General features: G+C 61.0%; 1 protein-coding gene across 1 annotated transcript in view; it reads left to right on the top strand.

The window, feature by feature from the left end:
• The first annotated feature begins 1,999 nt into the window (after positions 1-1,999).
• The window catches only part of GPT (glutamic--pyruvic transaminase), a 35,016-nt gene continuing 14,403 nt past the window's right edge, over positions 2,000-22,612 (top strand). The window contains exons 1-7 of the mRNA XM_054653764.2: positions 2,000-2,259; positions 8,683-8,772; positions 8,879-8,987; positions 16,080-16,210; positions 20,420-20,663; positions 21,758-21,837; positions 21,928-22,064. Of these exons, the coding sequence (XP_054509739.1) occupies positions 2,056-2,259; positions 8,683-8,772; positions 8,879-8,987; positions 16,080-16,210; positions 20,420-20,663; positions 21,758-21,837; positions 21,928-22,064 (995 nt within the window). The 5' untranslated portion in view covers positions 2,000-2,055. The remainder of the gene's footprint in view (positions 2,260-8,682; positions 8,773-8,878; positions 8,988-16,079; positions 16,211-20,419; positions 20,664-21,757; positions 21,838-21,927; positions 22,065-22,612) is intronic.

Below are 22,612 nucleotides of genomic sequence, written 5' to 3'. Positions count from 1 at the left end.
CCTGTGTCCCTGTCCCGGTGCCACCCCTGTCCCTGTCCCGGTGCCACCCCTGTCCCTGTCCCGGTGCCACCCCTGTCCCTGCTGTGCCACGTGCCCGGTCCCAGTGTCCCCTTCCCGGTGCCAGCCCCGTTCCCGGTGTCCCCATCCCGGTGTCCCCATCCCGGTGTCCCGTTCCCGGTGTCCCCGGTGCCGGTGCCAGTCCAGTTCCCAATGTCCCCATCCCTGTTTGTCCCCATCCCGGTGTCCCCTCCCCGTGCCAGCTGTCCCCGGTGCCAGTCCCGTTCCCGGTGCCCCATTCCCGGTGCCAGTCCCGTTCCCAGTGTCCCCATTCCCGGTGTCCCCATCCCGATGTCCCTTCCCTGTGCCCGCCCCGTGCCACCTGTCCCCGGTGCCGGTGCCAGTCCCATCCCTGTTTGTCCCATCCCTGTTTGTCCCCATTCCCGTGTCCCTTTCCCTGTGCCACCCCCTGCCCGGTCCCGGTGCCATCTGTCCCCGGTGCCGGTGCCAGTCCCGTTCCCGGTGTCCCATTCCCGGTGTCCCATCCCTGTTTGTCCCCATTCCTGTTTGTCCCCATTCCCGGTGTCCCTTTCCCTGTTTGTCCCCATCCCTGTTTGTCCCCATTCCCGTGTCCCTTTCCCTGTGCCATCCCCCTGCCCGGTCCCGGTGCCATCTGTCCCTGGTGCCGGTGCCGGTGCCACTCCCGGTGTCCCATTCCCTGTTTGTCCCCGCTCCCGGTGTCCCCGTCCTGGTGTCCCCTTCCCGGTGCCACCCCATTCCAGCTGTCCCCAGCCCCATTCCCGGTGTCCCCTTCCCTGTGCCACCCCCGTTCCCCGGTGCCGGTGCCACTCCCATTCCCTGTGTCCCATTCCCGGTGTCCCCATCCCTGTTTGTCCCCGTTCCCCGGTGCCACTCCCGTTCCCGGTGTCCCCATCCCCGTGTCCCCATTCCTGTGTGTCCCCATCCCGATATCCCCATTCCTGTTTGTCCCCATTCCCGGTGTCCTTTTCCCTGTTTGTCCCCGTTCTCCGGTGCCACTCCCATTCCCTGTGTCCCATTCCCTGTTTGTCCCCATTCCCGGTTCTCCCTTCCCTGTTTGTCCCCATCCCGGTGTCCCCATCCCTGTTTGTCCCCGTTCCCTGGTGCCGGTGCCACTCCCATTCCCGGTGTCCCATTCCCAGTGTCCCATCCCCGTTTGTCCCCGTTTGTCCCCGCTGTCCCCTCCCCCGGTGCCCATTGCCCCCGGTGCCCATTGCCCCCGGTGCCCATTGCCCCCCCGTGCCCATTGCCCCGTGCCCATTGTTGTCCCGTGCCCATTGCCCCGGTGCCCGTTGCCGCCCCGGGCCGGTTGCCGCTCGCTGTCCCGTGCGCGGTCCCGCCCCGGTGCCCGTTGCCCTTTGCCCGTTGCCGTTGCCGCCCGTTGCCGTCGCTGCCCCGGCCCAGGGAGCGCCCGGGGGGAACTTTCGGGGTTACCGGGGGCGGCCCCGGGGGTGCCGGGGCGGTGTCGCCCCCATCCCGTCCCTCCCCATTGCCCCGGGAGCGCTGTCGCGATTGTCCCGGGTTGTCCCGGTCCCTCCCCGTTGCCCCGGGAGCGCTGTCGCGATTGTCCCGGGGTGTCCCCCGCTCCCTCCCCGCTGCCCCGGGAGCGGTGTCGCGATTGTCCCGGGTTGTCCCGGTCCCTCCCCGATTGTCCCGGGTTGTCCGGGTCCCTCCCCGCTGCCCCGGGGGCGGTGTCGCGATTATCCCGGGCTGTCCCCCGGTCCCTCCCCGCTGCCCCGGGGGCGGTGTCGCGATTGTCCCGGGGTGTCCTGGTCCCACCCCGATTATCCCGAGTTGTCCCGGTCCCTCCCCGCTGCCCCGGGGGCGCTGTCGCGATTATCCCGGCTTGTCCCGGTCCCTCCCCGCTGCCCCGGGGGCGGTGTCGCGATTGTCCCGGCTTGTCCCGGTCCCTCCCCGCTGTCCCGGGGGCGGTGTCGCGATTGCCCCGGGCTGTCCCCCGGTCCCTCCCCGCTGTCCCGGGGGCGGTGTCGCGGCTGTCCCGCGGTGTCGCCGGGGGTGATGCGGGCGCTGAGGGCGCTGCGGCCCCGCAGGCTCCTGGCGATGGCGGCGGCGGCGGCGGCGGCGGCCGCGGGGTCGGCGGGGGCGCGGCGGGGCCCGGTGCTGACCCCCGAGTCCATGAACCCCGCGGTTCGGCGCGTGGAGTACGCGGTGCGCGGCCCCATCGTCATCCGCGCCATGGAGATCGAGCAGGAGCTGCGCAAGGTACCGGGACTAAAAGGAAAAAACTGCCCAGAAGTAGCCAAAAATTACCCGGGATAAAAACCCCAGCGGGGCAAAACACGAGGGGAGAGGGGCAAAAACCGGAGAGGGGCAAAACCCGAGGGGAGAGGGGCAAAACCCGAGGGGAGAGGGGCAAAAACCCGAGCGGGGCAAAAACTCGAGCGGAGAGGGGCAAAACCTGAACGGAGAGGGGCAAAAACCCGAGCGGGGCAAAAACCGAATGGAGAGGGGCAAAACCCGAGCGGGGCAAAACCTGAACGGAGAGGGGCAAAACCCGAGCGGGGCAAAACCGAGCGGGGCAAAAACCCGAGTGGAGTGGGGCAAAACCTGAACGGAGAGGGGCAAAACCCGAGCGGGCTGGGGTAAAAACCGAGGGGAGAGGGGCAAAATCCCGAGCGGAGAGGGGCAAAACCCGAGGGGAGAGGGGCAAAAACCCGAGCGGGGCAAAACCCAAGCGGGCTGGGGCAAAACCCGAGCGGAGAGGGGCAAAACCCGAGCGGAGAGGGGCAGAACACGAGTGGAGAGGGGCAAAAACCCGAGGGGGGCAAAGCCCGAGCGGGGTGGGATAAAAACCCGAGCGGAGAGGGGCAAAAACCGAGGGGAGAGGGGCAAAAACCCGAGCGGAGAGGGGCAAAAACCGAGGGGAGAGGGGCAAAAGCCGAGCGGGGCAAAACCCGAGGGGGCAAAACCCGAGGGGGCAAAACCCGAGCGGAGAGGGGCAAAACCTGAACGGAGCGGGGCAAAACCCGAGCGGGGCAAAACCGGAGCGGGGCGGGACAAGGCGGGGGGGAAATGGGGACGGAGCCCCGGGGAACGGGAGCGAGCAGAGCGGGAGAAGGGGACAGGGGAGCGGGAAATGCCCCAAAAACCGGGAAATGCCCCCAAAAACCGGGAAATGCCCCTAAAAACCGGGACAGGGGAGCGGGAATTGCCCCTAAAAACCGGGAAATGCCCCTAAAAACCGGGACAGGGGAGCGGGAAATGCCCCAAAAACCGGGACAGGGGAGCGGGAAATGCCCCCAAAACCGGGAAATGCCCCCAAAAACCGGGACAGGGGAGCGGGAAATGCCCCCAAAAACCGGGAAATGCCCCCAAAAACCGGGACAGGGGAGCGGGAAATGCCCCCAAAACCGGGAAATGCCCCCAAAAACCGGGACAGGGGAGCGGGAAATGTCCCCAAAAACCGGGAAATGCCCCCAAAACCGGGACAGGGGAGCGGGAAATGCCCCCAAAAACCGGGAAATGCCCCCAAAAACCGGGACAGGGGAGCGGGAAATGCCCCAAAAACCGGGAAATGCCCCCAAAAACCGGGAAATGCCCCAAAAACCAGGACAGGGGACCGGGAAATGCCCCCAAAAACCGGGACACTCAGTCCTGGAGCGGGAAATGCCCCCAAAAACCGGGACACTCAGTCCTAGACCGGGAAATGCCCCTAAAAACCGGGACAACCCGTCCCGAAGCGGGAAATGTCCCCAAGAACCGGGACAGCCCGTGCTGGACCAGGAAATGTCCCCAAGAACGGGGGCAGCCAGTCCGGGACCGGGAGATCCCGCCCCGGAACCGGGATAACCCCCCCGGAACCGGGATAACCCCCCCTAAAACCGGGATAACCACCCCTAAAACCGGGATATCCCGACCCAAACCGGGATAAGCCCCCCAAAACCGGGATAACCCCCCTAGAACCGGGATATCCCCCCTAAAACCGGGATAACCCCCCTAAAACCGGGATAACCCCCCCGAACCGGGATAACCCCCCCGGAACCGGGATAACCCCCCTAGAACCGGGATAACCCCCCCTAAACCGGGATATCCCCCCCTAAACCGGGATATCCCCCCCTAGAACCGGGATAAACCCCCCTAAAACCGGGATAACCCCCCCAGAACCGGGATAACCCCCCCTAAAACCGGGATATCCCGACCCCAAACCGGGATAAGCCCCCCAAAACCGGGATAACCCCCCCAGAACCGGGATATCCCGACCCCAAACCGGGATAAGCCCCCCAGAACCGGGATAACCCCCCTAAAACCGGGATAAGCCCCCCTAAACCGGGATATCCCGACCCCAAACCGGGATAACCCTCCCAGAACCGGGACCTCCTTCCCAAACCCGGGAATTCTCCCCAAAATGGAGAAAATTCCCCCAAAATCGGAACCCCCCCCCCCAAAATCGGGACCCCCCCCAAACCCCAAAATCGGGACCCCACCCCAAATTCGGGACCCCCCAAAATCGGGACCCTCCACCCCAAAATCGGGACCCTCCCAAACCCCAAAATCGGGACCCCCAAAAATCCCAAAATCGGGACTCCCCCAAACCCCAAAATCGGGACCCCCAAAATCGGGACCCTCCAACCCCAAAATCGGGACCCTCCCAAACCCCAAATTCGGGATCCCCCCCAAAAATCCCAAAATCGGGACCCCCCCTCAACCCCAAAATCGGGACCCCCCAAAATCGGGACCCCCCCCAAAATCGGGACCCCCAAAAATCGGGATCTTCCAACCCCAAATTCGGGACCTCCCAAAATCGGGACCCACCCCCCAAAATCGGGACCCCCCCAACCCCAAAATCGGGACGCCCCCAAACCCCAAATTCGGGACCCCCCAAAATCGGGATCTTCCAACCCCAAATTGGGACCTCCCAAATTCGGGACCCCCCAAATTCGGGACCCCCCAAACCCCAAAATCGGGACCCCCAAAAATCCCAAAATCGGGACCCCCCAAACCACAAAATCGGGACCCCCCCCCTCCCCAAAATCGGGACCCCCCAAACCCCAAAATCGGGACCCCCCAAACCCCAAATTCGGGACCCCCCAAAATCGGGATCTTCCAACCCCAAATTGGGACCCCCCCAAATTCGGGACCCTCCAACCCCAAATTCGGGACCCTCCCAAACCCCAAAATCGGGACCCCCCAAACCCCAAATTCGGGACCCCCAAAAATCCCAAAATCGGGACCCCCCAAACCCCAAAATCGGGACCCCCAAAAATCCCAAAATCGGGACCCCTCAAACCCCAAATTCGGGACCCCCCCCCCCCAAACCCCAAATTCGGGACCCCCCAATCCCGGGTTTCCCTTCCTGCCCCCGCCCCCGCCAAATGGGGCACCCCAAATTCGGCCCCTCCCGCCCCAAAAATGGGGGGTTCACCCCCAAAAAATGGGATTAAATCCCCCCCCAAAAATGGAGTTTTCCCTCAAAAAATGGGATTTTATCCCCCCCCAAAAATGTTTTCCCCCCAAAAAATGGAGTTTTCTCCCAAAAAAAGGGATTTTTTTCCCCAAAAAATGAGATTTTTTTTCCCAAAAAATGGAATTTTTATCTCCCCAAAAAAGGGGTTTTATCTCCCCAAAAATGGGATTTTTTCCCCAAAACAGGAATTTTTTCCCCCAAAAAAAAGTGGTTTTTTCCCCAAAAAAAGGGAATTTTTATCCCCCCAAAAATGGGATTTTTTTTCTACAAAAAAATGGATTTTTTTCCCAAAAAATGGAATTTTTCCCCCGAAAAAAGGGGTTTTATGCCCCCCCAAAAAAGGAATTTTTTCCCCCCAAAAAAAAGGATTTTCCCGCCAAAAAATGTTTGTTACCCTAAGGGCACCCCCAAAATCCCGGGACCCCCCTAAACCAGGGTGTCCCCACCCCCCCCCAATGTCCCCCAGTGTCCCCCCAGTGTCCCCCAATGTCCCCTCAATGTCCCCTCAGTGTCCCCTCAGTGTCCCCCAGTGTCCCCTCAATGTCCCCTCAATGTCCCCCAGTGTCCCCTCAGTGTCCCCTCAGTGTCCCCTCAATGTCCCCTCAATGTCCCCTCAGTGTCCCCCAGTGTCCCCCAATGTCCCCTCAATGTCCCCTCAATGTCCCCTCAATGTCCCCCCAATGTCCCCTCAATGTCCCCCAGTGTCCCCTCAGTGTCCCCTCAATGTCCCCTCAATGTCCCCTCAATGTCCCTCAATGTCCCCTCAATGTCCCCTCAGTGTCCCCTCAATGTCCCCTCAATGTCCCCTCAGTGTCCCCTCAGTGTCCCCTCAATGTCCCCCAATGTCCCCTCAGTGTCCCCTCAGTGTCCCCTCAATGTCCCTCAATGTCCCCCCAGTGTCCCCTCAATGTCCCCTCAGTGTCCCCTCAATGTCCCCCAATGTCCCCTCAGTGTCCCCCCAGTGTCCCCTCAGTGTCCCCCAATGTCCCCTCAGTGTCCCCCCAATGTCCCCTCAGTGTCCCCTCAGTGTCCCCCAATGTCCCCCAATGTCCCCTCAGTGTCCCCCAATGTCCCCCAATGTCCCCTCAATGTCCCCTCAGTGTCCCCTCAGTGTCCCCCAGTGTCCCCTCAATGTCCCCTCAATGTCCCCTCAGTGTCCCCCCAATGTCCCCTCAGTGTCCCCTCAATGTTCCCCCAGTGTCCCCTCAGTGTCCCCCCAGTGTCCCCTCAATGTCCCCTCTGTGTCCCCTCCCCCGATGACACTGGGCGGTGCCGGGGTCAGCCGGGGACACCGCGGGTGACACGGGTGACACAGGTGACACCACAGGTGACACTGCAGGTGACACTGCAGGTGACACTGCAGGTGACACTGCGGGTGACACCGCGGGTGACACGGGTGACACTGTGGGTGACACTGCAGGTGACACCGCGGGTGACGCAATCGGGGCGGTGCCACCCGGGGCAGAGTCCGCGGTGGCCAAAGTCCGGCCCGAGCGGGGGTGGGGACGTCACTGCCGCCCTGCCCCGTGTCCCCAATGTCCCCAATGTCCCCAATGTCCCCGGTGTCCCCAATGTCCCCGGTGTCCCCGAGGCTGCGGCCACTCCCAGGACAGGGGACATTACGGGGGTGGTGGCGCCACCGCCCTGGCGGTGACAGCGGGGGTGGCCCTGGGTGGGGACAAGAGCCCTGACCGGGTTTTGTCCCCATCCCTGTCCCCGTTCCTGTCCTTGTCCCTTGTCCCTGTCCCCATCCCTGTCCCCGTTCCTGTCCTTGTCCCTGTCCCTTGTCCCTGTTCCTGTCCCCTGTCCCTGTTCCTGTCCTTGTCCCTGTCCCCATCCCTGTCCCCGTTCCTGTCCCCTTTGTCCCTGTCCCCTGTCCCTGTCCCCGTTCCTGTCCCTGTCCCTGTCCCCGTCCCTGTCCCTTGTCCCTTGTCCCTGTTCCTGTCCCCTGTCCCTGTTCCTATTCCCATCCCTGTCCCCTTTGTCCCTGTCCCCATCCCTGTCCCCTGTCCCTGTCCTCATTCCTGTCCCTTGTCCCTGTCCCCATCCCCATCCCTGCTGTCCCTGTCCCCAGTTCCTGTTCCTGCTGTCCCCATCCCTGTCCCCTGTCCCTGTCCCTTTTCCCCATCCCTGTCCCCATCCCTGTCCCCGCTGTCCCCATCCCCATCCCTGTCCTCATCCCTGTCCCCATCCCTGTCCCCTTTGTCCCTGTTCCAATCCTGTGTCCCCATCCCCATCCCTGTCCCCGTCCTCGTCCCCATCCCCGTCCCTGTCCCCATCCCTGTCCCTGTCCCCCCATCCCTGTCCCCTCATCTCTTGTCCCCATCCCCATCCCTGTCCCCTTGTCCCCACCTGTGTCCCCACCGTCCCCTCCTCCCTGTCCCCAGGGTGTCCCCACTGTGTCCCCTCATCGCTGTCCCTTTGTCCCCATTGCCATCCCCTCATGGCTGTCCCTTTGTCCCCACCTGTGTCCCCACCTGTGTCCCCTCATTGCTGTCCCTTTGTCCCCACCTGTGTCCCCTCATCCCTGTCCCTTTGTCCCCAGGGTGTCCCCATCACCATCCCCTCATCCCTGTCCCTTTGTCCCCAGGGTGTCCCCTCATGGCTGTCCCCTTGTCCCCATGGTGTCCCCATCACTGTCCCCTCATCCCTGTCCCTTTGTCCCCAGGGTGTCCCCATTGCTGTCCCCTCATGGCTGTCCCTTTGTCCCCAGGGTGTCCCCACCTGTGTCCCCTCATTGCTGTCCCTTTGTCCCCAGGGTGTCCCCACCTGTGTCCCCTCATCCCTGTCCCTTTGTCCCCACCCATGTCCCCATTGCCATCCCCTCATGGCTGTCCCTTTGTCCCCACCTGTGTCCCCTCATCCCTGTCCCCTTTGTCCCCAGGGTGTCCCCACCTGTGTCCCCTCATCACTGTCCCTTTGTCCCCATGGTGTCCCCACCTGTGTCCCCTCATTGCTGTCCCTTTGTCCCCAGGGTGTCCCCACCTGTGTCCCCTCATTGCTGTCCCTTTGTCCCCACCTGTGTCCCCTCATGGCTGTCCCTTTGTCCCCAGGGTGTCCCCATTGCCGTCCCCTCATTGCTGTCCCCTTGTCCCCAGGGTGTCCCCACCTGTGTCCCCTCATGGCTGTCCCTTTGTCCCCAGGCTGTCCCTTCATTGCTGTCCCTTTGTCCCCATGGTGTCCCCACCTGTGTCCCCTCATGTCTGTCCCTTTGTCCCCAGGGTGTCCCCAAGCCCTTCTCGGAGGTGATCAAGGCCAACATCGGTGACGCCCACGCCATGGGCCAGCAGCCAATCACCTTCCTGCGCCAGGTGCGGCCCCGGGGTCACCGCGGGGTCACCCCCGGGGTGCCACCGCCACCTCCACGGCCCCGGTGTCCCCGCGTGTCCCCGGTGTCACCGCGGTGTCCCCGGGCAGGTGGCGGCGCTGTGCCTGTGCCCGGAGCTGATGAAGGACGAGTCCCTGCCCAGCGACGCCAAGGAGCGCGCGCAGCGCCTGCTGGGGGCCTGCGGGGGACAGAGCGTGGGTGGGTGACACCCCAAAAAACCCAAAAATCCCAAAATCCCAAACCAAACAAATCCCAAATCCCAAAATCCCAAAATCCCAATCCAAACAGACCCCAAAATCCCAAAATCCCAAATCCCAAAATCCCCAAATCCCAAGGAGCGCCCAGCGCCTGCTGGGGGCCTGCGGGGGACAGAGCGTGGGTGGGTGGCGCCCGAAAATCCCAAAATCCCCAAAATCCCAAAATCCCGATCCAAACAGACCCCAAAATCCCAAAACCCCAAATCCCCAAATCCCAAAATCCAACACACCCCAAAACCCCACAAAAATCCCCCAAATCCCAAGGAGCGCGCGCAGCGCCTGCTGGGGGCCTGCGGGGGACAGAGCGTGGGTGGGTGGCACCCCAAAAAATCCCAAAATCCCCAAAAAATCCCAAAATCCCTAAATCCCAAAATCCCAAAATCCCCAAATCCCAAGGAGCGCGCGCAGCGCCTGCTGGGGGCCTGCGGGGGACAGAGCGTGGGTGGGTGCCACCCCAAAAAACCCCAAAATCCCAAAATCCCAAAATCCCAATCCAAACAGACCCCAAAATCCCAAATCCCAAATCCCAAAATCCCCAAATCCCAAACCAAACAGAGCCCTAAATCCCAAAATCTCCAAATCCCAAAACGCCAAACCCCAAAATCCCAAAACCCCAAAATCCCAATCCCCAAATCCCAAAACCCCAAATCCCAAAATCCCAAACCCCAAAATCCCCAAAATCCCAAAATCCCAAACCCCAAAACCCCAAATCCCAAGGAGCGCCCAGCGCCTGCTGGGGGCCTGCGGGGGACAGAGCCTGGGTGGGTGGCACCCAAAAAACCCCAATATCCCAAAATCCCAAAATCCCAAAATCCCCAAATCCCAAATCCCAAACCAAACAAACCCCAAAATCCCAAATCCCTAAATCCCACAAGCCTCCAAGTCCCAAATCCCAAAATCCCACAAACCCCAAAACTCCAAATCCAACATCCCCAAACCCCAAAATCCCACAAACTCCAAAACCCCTAATCCCAAAATCCCAAATCCCAAATCCCAAAATCCCAAATCCCAAAATCCCCAAATCCCAAGGAGCGCGCGCAGCGCCTGCTGGGGGCCTGCGGGGGACAGAGCGTGGGTGGGTGCCACCCCAAAAAAATCCCTAAATCCCAAAATCCCAATCCAAACAGACCCCAAAATCCAAAAATCCCAATCCAAACAGACCCCAAAACCCCAAAATCCCAAATCCCAAGGAGCGTGCCCAGCGCCTGCTGGGGGCCTGCGGGGGACAGAGCGTGGGTGGGTGCCACCCCAAAAAACCCCAAAATCCCCAAAATCCCAAAATCCCAATCCAAACAGACCCCAAAATCCCAAAATCCCAAATCCCAAAATCCCAAACTCCAAAATCCCCAAATCCCAAGGAGCGCGCGCAGCGCCTGCTGGGGGCCTGCAGGGGACAGAGCGTGGGTGGGTGGCACCTGAAAATCCCAAAATCCCAAAGTCCCAAAAATCCCAAAATCCCGATCCAAACAGACCCCAAAATCCCAAATCCCAAAATCCCCAAATCCCAAAATCCCAAACCCCAAAATCCCAAATCCCAAAATCCCCAAATCCCAGCATCACAAAACCCCACAAAAATCCCCAAATCCCAAGGAGCGCCCAGCGCCTGCTGAGGGCCTGCGGGGGACAGAGCGTGGGTGGGTGGCACCCCAAAAAAACCCCAAAATCCCAAAAAAATCCCAAAATCCCAAAATCCCCAAAATCCCAAAATCCCAAACCAAACAGACCCCAAAATCCCCAAAACCCCAAAATCCCCAAATCCCAAACCCCAAAATCCCAAACCCCAAAATCCCAAATCCCCAAAATCCCAAACCCCAAAATCCCAAAACCCCAAAATGCCAAACCCCAAAATCCCAAAATCCCAAAACCCCAAAATCCCAAAACCCCAAACCCCAAAACCCCAAAACCCCAAAATCCCAAAATCCCAAAATCGCAAAATCCCAAAACCCCAAACCCCAAAATCCCCAAAATCCCAAACCCCAAAATCCCCAAAATCCCAAAATCCCAAACCCCAAAATCCCAATGCCCAAATCCCAAAACCCCAAAACCCAAAATCCCAAAATCCCAAAATCCCAAGCCCCAAAATCCCCAAAACCCCACAAAAATCCCCAAATCCCAAGGAGCGCCCAGCGCCTGCTGGGGGCCTGCGGGGGACAGAGGCTGGGTGGGTGCCACCCCTGAAAATCCCAAAATCCCCAAAATCCCAAAAATCCCAAAATCCCAATCCAAACAGACCCCAAAATCCCAAATCCCAAAATCCCCAAATCCCAAGGAGCGCGCCCAGCGCCTGCTGGGGGCCTGCGGGGGACAGAGCGTGGGTGGGTGCCACCCCAAAAAACCCCAAAATCCCCAAAATCCCAAAATCCCAATCCAAACAGACCCCAAAATCCCAAAATCCCAAATCCCAAAATCCCAAACTCCAAAATCCCCAAATCCCAAGGAGCGCGCCCAGCGCCTGCTGGGGGCCTGCAGGGGACAGAGCGTGGGTGGGTGGCACCTGAAAATCCCAAAATCCCAAAGTCCCAAAAATCCCAAAATCCCGATCCAAACAGACCCCAAAATCCCAAATCCCAAAATCCCCAAATCCCAAAATCCCAAACCCCAAAATCCCAAATCCCAAAATCCCCAAATCCCAGCATCACAAAACCCCACAAAAATCCCCAAATCCCAAGGAGCGCCCAGCGCCTGCTGAGGGCCTGCGGGGGACAGAGCGTGGGTGGGTGGCACCCCAAAAAAACCCCAAAATCCCAAAAAAATCCCAAAATCCCAAAATCCCCAAAATCCCAAAATCCCAAACCAAACAGACCCCAAAATCCCAAAATCCCAAATTCCCAACCCAAACAGACCCCAAAATCCCAAAATCCCAAATCCCAAAATCCCAAAATCTCAAGGGGCGCGCGCAGCGCCTGCTGGGGGCCTGCGGGGGACAGAGCGTGGGTGGGTGGCACCTGAAAATCCCAAATCCCCAAAATCCCAAAATCCCGATCCAAACAGACCCCAAAATCCCAAAATCCCAAATCCCAAAATCCCCAAATCCCAAACCAAACAGAGCCCTAAATCCCAAAATCTCCAAATCCCAAAACCCCAAAATCCCCAAAATCCCCAAAATCCCCAAAATCCCCAAAATCCCCAAATCCCAGCATCACAAAACTCCAAACCCCAAAATCCCAAAATCTCAAAATCCAAAAACCCCAAATCCCAAAACCCCAAAATCGCAAAATCTCAAAATCCCAAAACCCCAAACCCCAAAATCGCAAAATCCCCAAAATCCCAAATCCCAAAATCCCCAAATCCCAAAATCCCCAAATCCCAAAATCCAACACACCCCAAAATCCCAAAATCCCAAAATCCCCAAAACCCCACAAAAATCCCAAAACCCCAAAACCCCAAAAAAACCCCAAGTCCCAAAATCCCTAAATCCCAAATCCCTAAATCCCACAAACCCCAAAGCTCCAAATCCAACATCCCAAACCCCAAAATCCCACAAACTCCAAAACCCCTAATCCCAAAATCCCAAATCCCAAATCCCAAAATCCCAAACCCCAAAACCCCTAATCCCAAAATCCCCAAATCTCAAATTCCAAAATTCCAAAATCCCCAAAACCCCAAATCCCCAAATCCCAAAATCCCCAAATTCCAAAATCCCCAAAATCCCAAAATCCCCAAAATCCCAAACCCCAAAATCCCAAAATCCCAAAACCCCAAACTCCAAAATCCCCAAAATCCCCAAAACCCTACAAAAATCCCCAAATCCCAAGGAGCGCGCAGCGCCTGCTGGGGCCTGCAGGGGACAGAGCGTGGGTGGGTGGCACCCAAAAAACCCCAAAATCCCCAAAAAAACCCCAAACCCCAAAATCCCAAAATCCCAAACCCCAAAATCCCCAAATCCCAAAATCCCAAAACCCCAAAATCCCACAAAAATCCCAAAATCCCAAGGAGCGCGCGCAGCGCCGGCTGGGGGCCTGCGGGGGACAGAGCGTGGGTGGGTGGCACCCCAAAAAATCCCAAAATCCCCAAAAAATCCCCAAATCCCAAAATCCCAAACTCCAAAATCCCCAAAATCCCAAAATCCCAAACCCCAAAATCCCAAAATCCCAAAACCCCAAAACCCCAAAATCCCAAAACCCCAAACCCCAAAACCCCAAAATCCCAAAATCGCAAAATCTCAAAATCCCAAAACCCCAAACCCCAAAATCCCAAATTCCAAAATCCCAAAATCCCAAACCCCAAAATCCCCAAAATCCCAAATCCCAAAATCCCCAAATCCCAGCATCACAAAACCCCACAAAAATCCCAAAATCCCAAGGAGCGCGCCCAGCGCCTGCTGGGGGCCTGCGGGGGACAGAGCATGGGTGGGTGCCACCCCAAAAAATCCCAAAATCCCCAAAATCCCAAAACCCCAAAATCCCCAAAATCCCCAAAATCCCCAAATCCCAGCATCACAAAACTCCAAACCCCAAAATCCCAAAATCCCAAAACCCCAAAATCCCAAAATCCCAAAACCCCAAACCCCAAAATCCCAAAATCCCAAAATCGCAAAATCTCAAAATCCCAAAATCCCAAAACCCCAAATCCCAAAATCCCAAAACCAACAAATCCCAAAACCAACAAATCCCAAAACCCCAAAATCCCAAAAACCAACAAATCCCAAAACCAACAAATCCCAAAACCCCAAAACCCCAAAATCCCAAAATCCCAAAATCCCAAAATCCCAAAACCCCAAAATCCCCAAATCCCAAAATCCCAAAACCCCAAACCCCAAAATCCCAAATCCCAAAATCCCCAAAACCCCAAATCCCAAAATCCCCCAAGGACCAAATCCCCAAATCCAAGAAACCCCAAAATCCCCAAATTCCAAAATCCCGCAAGCCCCAAAATCCCAAATCCAGCGCCCAACTCCACCCATCCCCCACCCCTGGAATGTCCCCAATGTCCCCCCAATGTCCCCAATGTCCCCCAATGTCCCCAAATGTCCCCAAATGTCCCCAGTGCTCCCAATACCCCCCCAGTGTCCCCAATGTCCCCAATGTCCCCAGTGTCCCCGCAATGTCCCCAGTGCTCCCAATACCCCCCCAGTGTCCCCAATGTCCCCAGTGTCCCCATTTCCCAACATCCCCAATGTTCCCAATGTCCCCAAATGTCCCCACTGTCCCAAATATCCCCAATGTCCCAAATGTCCCCCAGTGCCCCCCAATGTCCCCAACATCCCCCCGATATCCCCACTATCCCAAATGTCCCCAAATGTCCCCAATGTTCCCCAATGTCCCCAATGCCCCCCAATGCCCCCCAATGGCCCCCAATGGCCCCCAATGCCCCCCCATGTCCCCAATGTCCCCAACGTCCCCCCGATATCCCCAATGTCCCCAATGTCCCCAACATCCCCCCGATATCCCAATGCCCCCCAATGTCCCCAACATCCCCAACGTCCCCAATGTCCCCAAATGTCCCCATCATCCCCCCGATATCCCCAATGTCCCCAACATCCCCAACATCCCCAATGTCCCCAACGTCCCCCTGATGTCCCCAATGTCCCCATTTCCCAACATCCCCAAATGTCCCTCCCCAAAAGTCCCCAACATCCCCCCGATATCCCCAATGTTCCCAATGTCCCCAACATCCCCCCAATGTCCCCAGTGCCCCCCAATGTCCCCAATGTCCCCAAATGTCCCCCAATGTCCCCAATGCCCCCCAATGTCCCCAACATCCCCCCGATATCCCCACTATCCCCCAATGCCCCAATGCCCCCAATGTCCCCAATGTCCCCAATGCCCCAAATGCCCCCCAATGTCCCCCAATGTCCCCAACATCCCCAATGCCCCCCAATGTCCCCAAATGTCCCCAACATCCCCAATGTCCCCAATGCCCACCAATGCCCCCAGTGTCCTCAACATCCCCCCGATATCCCCAATGTCCCCAGTGTCCCAATATCCCCAATGTTCCCAACGTCCCCCAATGTCCCCAAATGTCCCCAACATCCCCAACGTCCCCAATGCCCCCAGTGTCCTCAACATCCCCCCAGTGTCCCCAAAGTCCCCAATGTCCCCAACATCCCCCCGATATCCCAATGTCCCCGCAATGTCCCCGCAATGTCCCCAGTGCTCCCAATGCCCCCCAGTGTCCCCATTTCCCAACATCCCCAAATGTCCCCCGATGTCCCCAGTGTCCCCAATGTCCCCAAATGTCCCCAATGTCCCCAAAGTCCCCAATGCCCCCCAATGTCCCCCCAGTGTCCCCAGTGTCCCCAGTGTCCCCTCAACGATGTCCACACCACCTGCTGAGGTGCCACCACTCGGGGGGAGGTGACAGTGTGGCTGTCCCCAGTGTCCCCAATGTCCCAGACATCCCCCCAATATCCCAATGTCCCCCCAATGTCCCCCAATATCCCAATGTCCCCATTTCCCAATGTCCCCAATGTCCCCCAATGTCCCCAATGTCCCCGCAATGTCCCCAGTGCTCCCAATACCCCCCCAGTGTCCCCAATGTCCCCAGTGTCCCCATTTCCCAACATCCCCAAATGTCCCCAACGGCCCCCAATGGCCCCCAATGCCCCCCAATGTCCCAAATGTCCCCAAATGTCCCCAACATCTCCAATGTCCCCGATGCCCCCCAATGCCCCCCCAGTGTCCCCAACATCCCCAATGTCCCCCCAACATCCCAATGTCCCCAATGCCCCCAATGTCCCCACTGTCCCAAATATCCCCAATGTCCCAAATGTCCCCCAATGCCCCCCAATGTCCCCAACATCCCCAATGTCCCCAACATCCCCAATGCCCCCCAATGTCCCCAACATCCCCAATGTCCCCAACATCCCCAATGCCCCCCAATGTCCCCAACATCCCCGATGCCCCCCAATGTCCCCAACATCCCCAATGTCCCCGATGCCCCCCAATGCCCCCCCAATGTCCCCAACATCTCCAATGTCCCCAATCCCCCCCAATGCCCCCCAATGTCCCCACCCCCCCCGCTGTCCCCTGTCCCCTCCCCGCTGTCCCCATGTGCCCCCGCGCGGGGGAGGTGACATTGTCGCTGTCGCCAGGCGCGTACAGCGCCAGCCCCGGGGTGCAGCTGGTCCGCGAGGACGTCGCGCGTTACATCGAGCGCCGCGACGGCGTCCCCGCCCAGCCCGACAACATCTTCCTGTCCACGGGCGCCAGCGACGCCATCGTGGTACGGCCGCGACACGGGCGCGACATCGGGCGCGACATCGGGCACCACCCCCTGCCCCGCCCCGCCACGCCCCGGGGACACCGAGGGGACACCAGTCCCACCACCCCTGTCCCGCCCCGCCACGCCCCGGGGACACCGAGGGGACAGGGGCCACCACCCCTGTGACATTCCTGGGACACCGAGGGGACAGGGGCCACCACCCCCGTGACATCCCAGGGACACGGAGGGGACAGGGGCTACCACCCCCGTGACATCCCGGGGACACCGAGGGGACAGGGGCCGCCACCCCCGTGACATCCTGGGACACCGAGGGGACAGGGGCCACCACCCCCGTGACATCCCGGGGACACCAATGCCACCACCCCTGTCCCGCCCTGCCACATCCCGGGGACACCGAGCGCGGGGCCACCACCCCTGTGACATCCTGGGGACACTGGTGCCACCACCCCCGTGACATCCTGGGGATACCGAGGGGACAGGGGCCGCCACCCCTGTGACATCCCGGGGATACCGAGGGGACAGGGGCCACCACCCCCGTGACATCCTGGGGACACCAATGCCACCACCCCTGTGATATCCTGGGGACACCGATGCCACCACCCCCCCTGCCCCGCCACATCCTGGGGACACGGAGCGCGGTGCCACCACCCCTGTCCCATCACATCCCGGGGACACCAATGCCACCACCCCCGTGACATCCTGGGGACACCGAGCGCGGTGCCACCACCCCCCCTGCCCCTCCACATCCCGGGGACACCGAGGGGACAGGGGCCACCACCCCCGTGACATCCCGGGGACACCAATGCCACCACCCCCCTGCCCCGCCACATGCCAGGGACACTGGTGCCACCACCCCTGTGACATCCTGGGGACACCGAGCGCGGTGCCACCACCCCCGTGACATCCTGGGGACACTGGGCTCGGTGCCACCACCCCTGTCCCGCCATGTCCGGGGACACCGAGCGCGGTGCCACCACCCCCATCCCGGGGACACCGATGCCACCACCCCCGTGACATCCCTGGGACACCGATGCCACCATCCCCCTGTCCCGACACATCCCGGGGACACCGAGCGCGGGGCCACCACCCCTGTGACATCCTGGGGACACCGGGCTCGGTGCCACCATCCCTGTCCTGCCACATCCCGTGGACACCGATGCCACCAGCCCCTCATCCCGGGGACACGGAGCGCGGTGCCACCACCCCCATGACATCCCTGGGACACCGATGCCACCACCCCTATCCCGGGGACACGGAGCGCGGTGCCACCACCCCCATCCCGACACATCCCGGGGACACCGAGCGCGGGGCCACCACCCCTGTGACATTCTGGGGACACCGATGCCACCACCCCCATCCCGCGACATCCCGGGGACACCGGGCTCGGTGCCACCCCCCGGGCTCGGTGCCACCCCCGGGCCGTTCCCACGGCGGGCGGTGACAAAGGGACCTTTGTGTGGCTGGAGGAGGGGGCGGTGGCGCTCGGGGTGGTGGCGCTCGGTGTCCCCACGCCCGCCCTGGGGACAGCGCCAGCTCCCCGCGGTGTCGCCGGGGCCGCGTGGTTGCCGTGGCGATGGTGGCGCTGCCCTGGGGACAGCGCGGCCGTGTCACCTCCGTGTCCCTCGTGTGCCACCGCTGTGGCACCGTGTCACCTCCCTGTCCCTCGTGTGCCACCGTCCGGTTGTCCCCGGGCTGTGCCCCCTCCAAGCTCCTCTGTCCCCTCATTGTCCCCACCGTCCTGTCCGCTGTCCCTGCTGTCCCCTGTGCTCACTGTCCTGTCCCCTCATTGTCCCCATGGCCACCCCAACCCTGTCCCCATCCTGTCCCCTCATTGTCCCCATGGCCACCCCAACCCTGTCCCCGTGATGTCCCCTCATTGTCTCCACGTCACCCCAACCCTGTCCCCATCCTGTCCCCTCATTGTCCCCATGTCACCCCAACCCTGTCCCCATCCTGTCCCCTGATTGTCCCCATGGCCACCCCAACCCTGTCCCCATCCTGTCCCCTCATTGTCCCCATGCCACCCCATGTCCCCTCACTGTCCCCTCATTGTCCCCACCGTCCTGTCCGCTGTCCCCGCTGTCCCCTGTGCTCACTGTCCTGTCCCCTGATTGTCCCCATGTCACCCCAACCCTGTCCCCATCCTGTCCCCTCACTGTCCCCATGGCCACGCCAACCCTGTCCCCATCCTGTCCCCTCATTGTCCCCATGGCCACCTCATTGTCCCCATGTCACCCCAACCCTGTCCCCGTGATGTCCCCTCATTGTCCCCATGGCCACGCCAACTGTGTCCCCGTGATGCCCTCTCATTGTCCCCATGCCACCCCATGTCCCCTCACTGTCTCCTCAATGTCCCCACAATGTCCTGATCGCCACCGCAGCCATGTCCCCTCACTGTCCTCTCAATGTCATGACTGCCACCACAACCCATCCCCTGATTGTCCCCACAATGTCCCCTCTATGTCCTAATTCCCACCCCAGCCTGTCCCTTCACTGTCCCCTCAATGTCCCCTCAATGTCCTGACTGCCACCACAACCCATCCCCTGATTGTCCCTTCACTGTCCCCTCACTGTCCCCTGATTGTCCCCTCAATCTCCTGATCTCCACCCCAACCATGTCCCCTCAATGTCCCCTCATTGTCAGCACGACCACCCCGACCATGTCCCCACAATGTCCCCTCCATGTCCTGATTCCCACCCCACTCTGTCCCCTCATTGTCCCCTCACTGTCCCCTCCATGTCCACATCCCAGACCCTGACTGTCCCCTGATTGTCCCCTCCATGTCCCGATTCCCATCCCGTGATTGTCCCCTCCATGTCCCCCTCCATGTCCTCATTCCCACCCCACTCTGACCCCTCAATGTCCCCTCCATGTCCCGATCCCACTCACTGATTGTCCCCTGGCTGTCCCCTCCATGTCCCCTCCATGTCCTGATCCCCATCCTGTGATTGTCCCCTCTCTGTCCCCTCCATGTCCCGATTCCCACCTCAACCCATCCCCTCTCTGTCCCCTCTCCGTTCCCTCGCTTCCTCCTCCATGTCCCGATTCCCACCCCACTCTGACCCCTCAATGTTCCCTCTCTGTCCCCTCCTTGTCCCCCATCCTGCCCCCTGATTGTCCCTTCTCTGTCCCCTCCATGTCCCGATTCCCACCCCACTCTGACCCCTCAATGTCCCCTCAATGTCCCCTCCTTGTCCCAATCCCCACTCACTGACTGTCCCCCGATTGTCCCCTCCATGTCCCCATCCCTACCCCCTGGCTGTGCCCTGACTGTCCCCTGATTGTCCCCTCCATGTCCCGATCCCCCCCCCGACTGTCCCCTGGCTGTCCCCTCTATGTCCTGATCCCCACTCACTGACTGTGCCCTGATTGTCCCCTCCATGTCCTGATCCCCACCCCCTGGCTGTCCCCTGATTGTCCCCTCCATGTCCCCATCCCCACTCACTGACTGTCCCATCTATGTCCCCTCCATGTCCCGATCCCCATCCCATGATTGTCCCCTCTCTGTCCCCTCCATGTCTCAATTCCCACCTCAACCCATCCCCTCTGTTCCCTCGCTGTCCCCTCAATGTCCCGATTCCCACCTCACTCTGACCCCTCAATGTCCCCTCAATGTCCCCTCCTTGTCCCCCATCCCGCCCCCTGATTGTCCCCTCTCTGTCCCCTCCATGTCCTGATTCCCACCCCACTCTGACCCCTCAATGTCCCCTCTCCATCCCCTCCATGTCCCGATCCCCGTCCCCTCACTGTCCCCTGGCTGTGTCCTGACTGTCCCCCTGATTGTCCCCTCCATGTCCCGATCCCCACCCCGTGACTGTCCCCTGGCTGTCCCCTGGCTGTCCCCTGGCTGTCCCCTGGCTGTCCCCATCCCTACCCCCTGGCTGTCCCCTGGCTGTGCCCATCCCGCCCCCTGGCTGTCCCCTGATTGTCCCCTGGATGTCCCCTGGCTGTGCCCTCCATGTCCCGATCCCACTCACTGATTGTCCCCTGGCTGTCCCCTCCATGTCCCCTCCATGTCCCCATCCCTACCCCCTGGCTGTCCCCTGGCTGTCCCCTGGCTGTGCCCATCCCGCCCCCTGACTGTCCCCTGATTGTCCCCTGGATGTCCCCTGGCTGTCCCCTCCATGTCCCCTCCATGTCCCCATCCCACCCCCTGGCTGTCCCCTGGCTGTGCCCCTCCCGCCCCCTGACTGTCCCCTCCCTCCCAGAACATTCTGAAGCTGCTGGTGTGCGGCTCGGGCTCGTCGCGCACGGGGGTGCTGATCCCGATCCCGCAGTACCCGCTGTACTCGGCGGCGCTGGCCGAGCTGGAGGCGGCGCAGGTCAATTATTACCTGGCCGAGGAGCGCTGCTGGGCGCTGGACGTGGCCGAGCTGCGGCGGGCGCTGGCCGAGGGCCGCCGGCGCTGCAACCCCCGGGCGCTGTGCATCATCAACCCCGGCAACCCCACCGGTAACGCCGCGGGGACGCCGGCGCCGGGGGGCCGGGGGGCCGTGGGGTTTGTGGGGATGGGGGGATGTGGGGTTTGTGGGGTCTGTGGGGCTGTGGGACACGGGGGGTTCGGTCTGTGGGGCTGTGGGTTCTGTGGGGCTGTGGGACACGGGGGGTTCGGTCTGTGGGGCTGTGGGGCTGTGGGTTCTGTGGGGCTGTGGGGGATGTGGGGATGTGGGGCTGTGGGGATGTGGGGTCTGTGGGGCTGTGGGGCTGTGGGGGTTGTGGGGCTGTGGGGGCTGTGGGGTGTGTGGGGGCTGTGGGGATGTGGGGATGTGGGGCTGTGGGGGCTGTGGGGCCGTGGGACACGGGGGGTTCGGTCTGTGGGGCTGTGAGGCTGTGGGGATGTGGGGTCTGTGGGGTTTGTGGGGTTTGTGGGGTTTGTGGGATCGTGGGGCTGGGGGGCTGTGGGGGTTATGGGGCTGTGGGGTTGGACACGGAGGATGGGGTCTGTGGGGCTGTGGGGATGTGGGGATGTGGGGTCTGTGGGGCTGTGGGGGCTGTGGGGTGTGTGGGGGGCCATGGGGATGTGGGGTTTGTGGGGTCCGTGGGGCTGTGGGGCTGTGGGGTTTGTGGGGATGTGGGGTTTGTGGGGGCTGTGGGGCTGTGGGGCTGTGGGATGGGACATGGGGGGTGGGGTCTGTGGGTCTGTGGGGTTTGTGGGGTGGGATCCATGGGATCCATGGGGTGGCACCCATGGTGTATCTTGGGTGAGATCCATGGCACCCATGGTGTATCTCAGGTGGGATCCATGGGACCCATGGTGTATGTCGGGTGGGACCCATGGTGTATCTCGGGTGGCACCCATGGTGTATCTCAGGTGGGATCCCTGTGGTGGCACCCATGGTGTATCTCGGGTGGCACCCATGGTGTATCTCAGGTGGGATCCATGGGGTGGCACCCATGGTGTATCTCGGGTGGCACCCATGGTGTATCTCAGGTGGGATCCATGGAGTGGCACCCATGGTGTATGTCGGGTGGCACCCATGGTGTATCTCGGGTGGCACCCATGGTGTATGTCGGGTGGCACCCATGGTTTATCGCGGCTGTCCCAGGCCAGGTGCAGAGCCGCGAGTGCATCGAGCAGGTCATCAAGTTCGCCTACGAGGAGAAGCTCTTCCTGCTGGCCGATGAGGTGGGCGGGGCCGAGGCGACCTGGGTGCGTCCCCCATTCCCGGGAAAAGCCGGGAATTCCCGGTGACATCCCGGGATGTCCCCGCGCCAGGTGTACCAGGACAACGTCTACGCCGAGGGCTCGGCCTTCCACTCCTTCAAGAAGGTCCTGATGGAGCTGGGGCCGCCCTACGCGGACTCGGTGGAGCTGGCCTCCTTCCACTCCATCTCCAAGGGATTCATGGGAGAGTGAGTGCTGGGAACGCCGGGGGGATGGACGGGCCACCAGCACCCCATGGATCTGCTGGGGTGGGATTGGGGATGGAGAGGCCACCACCACCCCATGGATCTGCTGGGGTGGGACTGGGGTCATGGACTGGGGATGGATTGGGGATGGAGGTGCCACCATCACCCCACGGATCTGCTGGGGTTGGGGTCATGGATTTGGGATGGAGAGGCCACCAGCACCCCATGGACCTGCTGGTGTTGGGGTCATGGATTGGGGATGGAGGTGCCACCACCACCCCATGGATCTGCTGGGGTTGGGGTCATGGACTGGGGATGGAGAGGCCACCATCACCCCATGGATCTCCTGGGGGTGGGGTCAGAGTCATGGATTGCCATGGATGTCATGGATGGGAGATGGAGAGGCCACCACCCCATGGATCTCCTGGGGTTGGGGTCATGGACTGGGGATGGAGAGGCCACCACCCCATGGATCTGCAGGAATTGGGATTGGAGTCATGGATTGCCATGGATGTCATGGACTGGGGATGGAGAGGCCACCACCATCCCAT

Source organism: Agelaius phoeniceus, chromosome 1, assembly GCF_051311805.1.
Source record: "Agelaius phoeniceus isolate bAgePho1 chromosome 1, bAgePho1.hap1, whole genome shotgun sequence".
Taxonomy (NCBI): domain Eukaryota; kingdom Metazoa; phylum Chordata; class Aves; order Passeriformes; family Icteridae; genus Agelaius; species Agelaius phoeniceus.
Note: the sequence above shows the minus strand (reverse complement) of the source record. Positions and strands in the feature narration are given on the sequence as shown.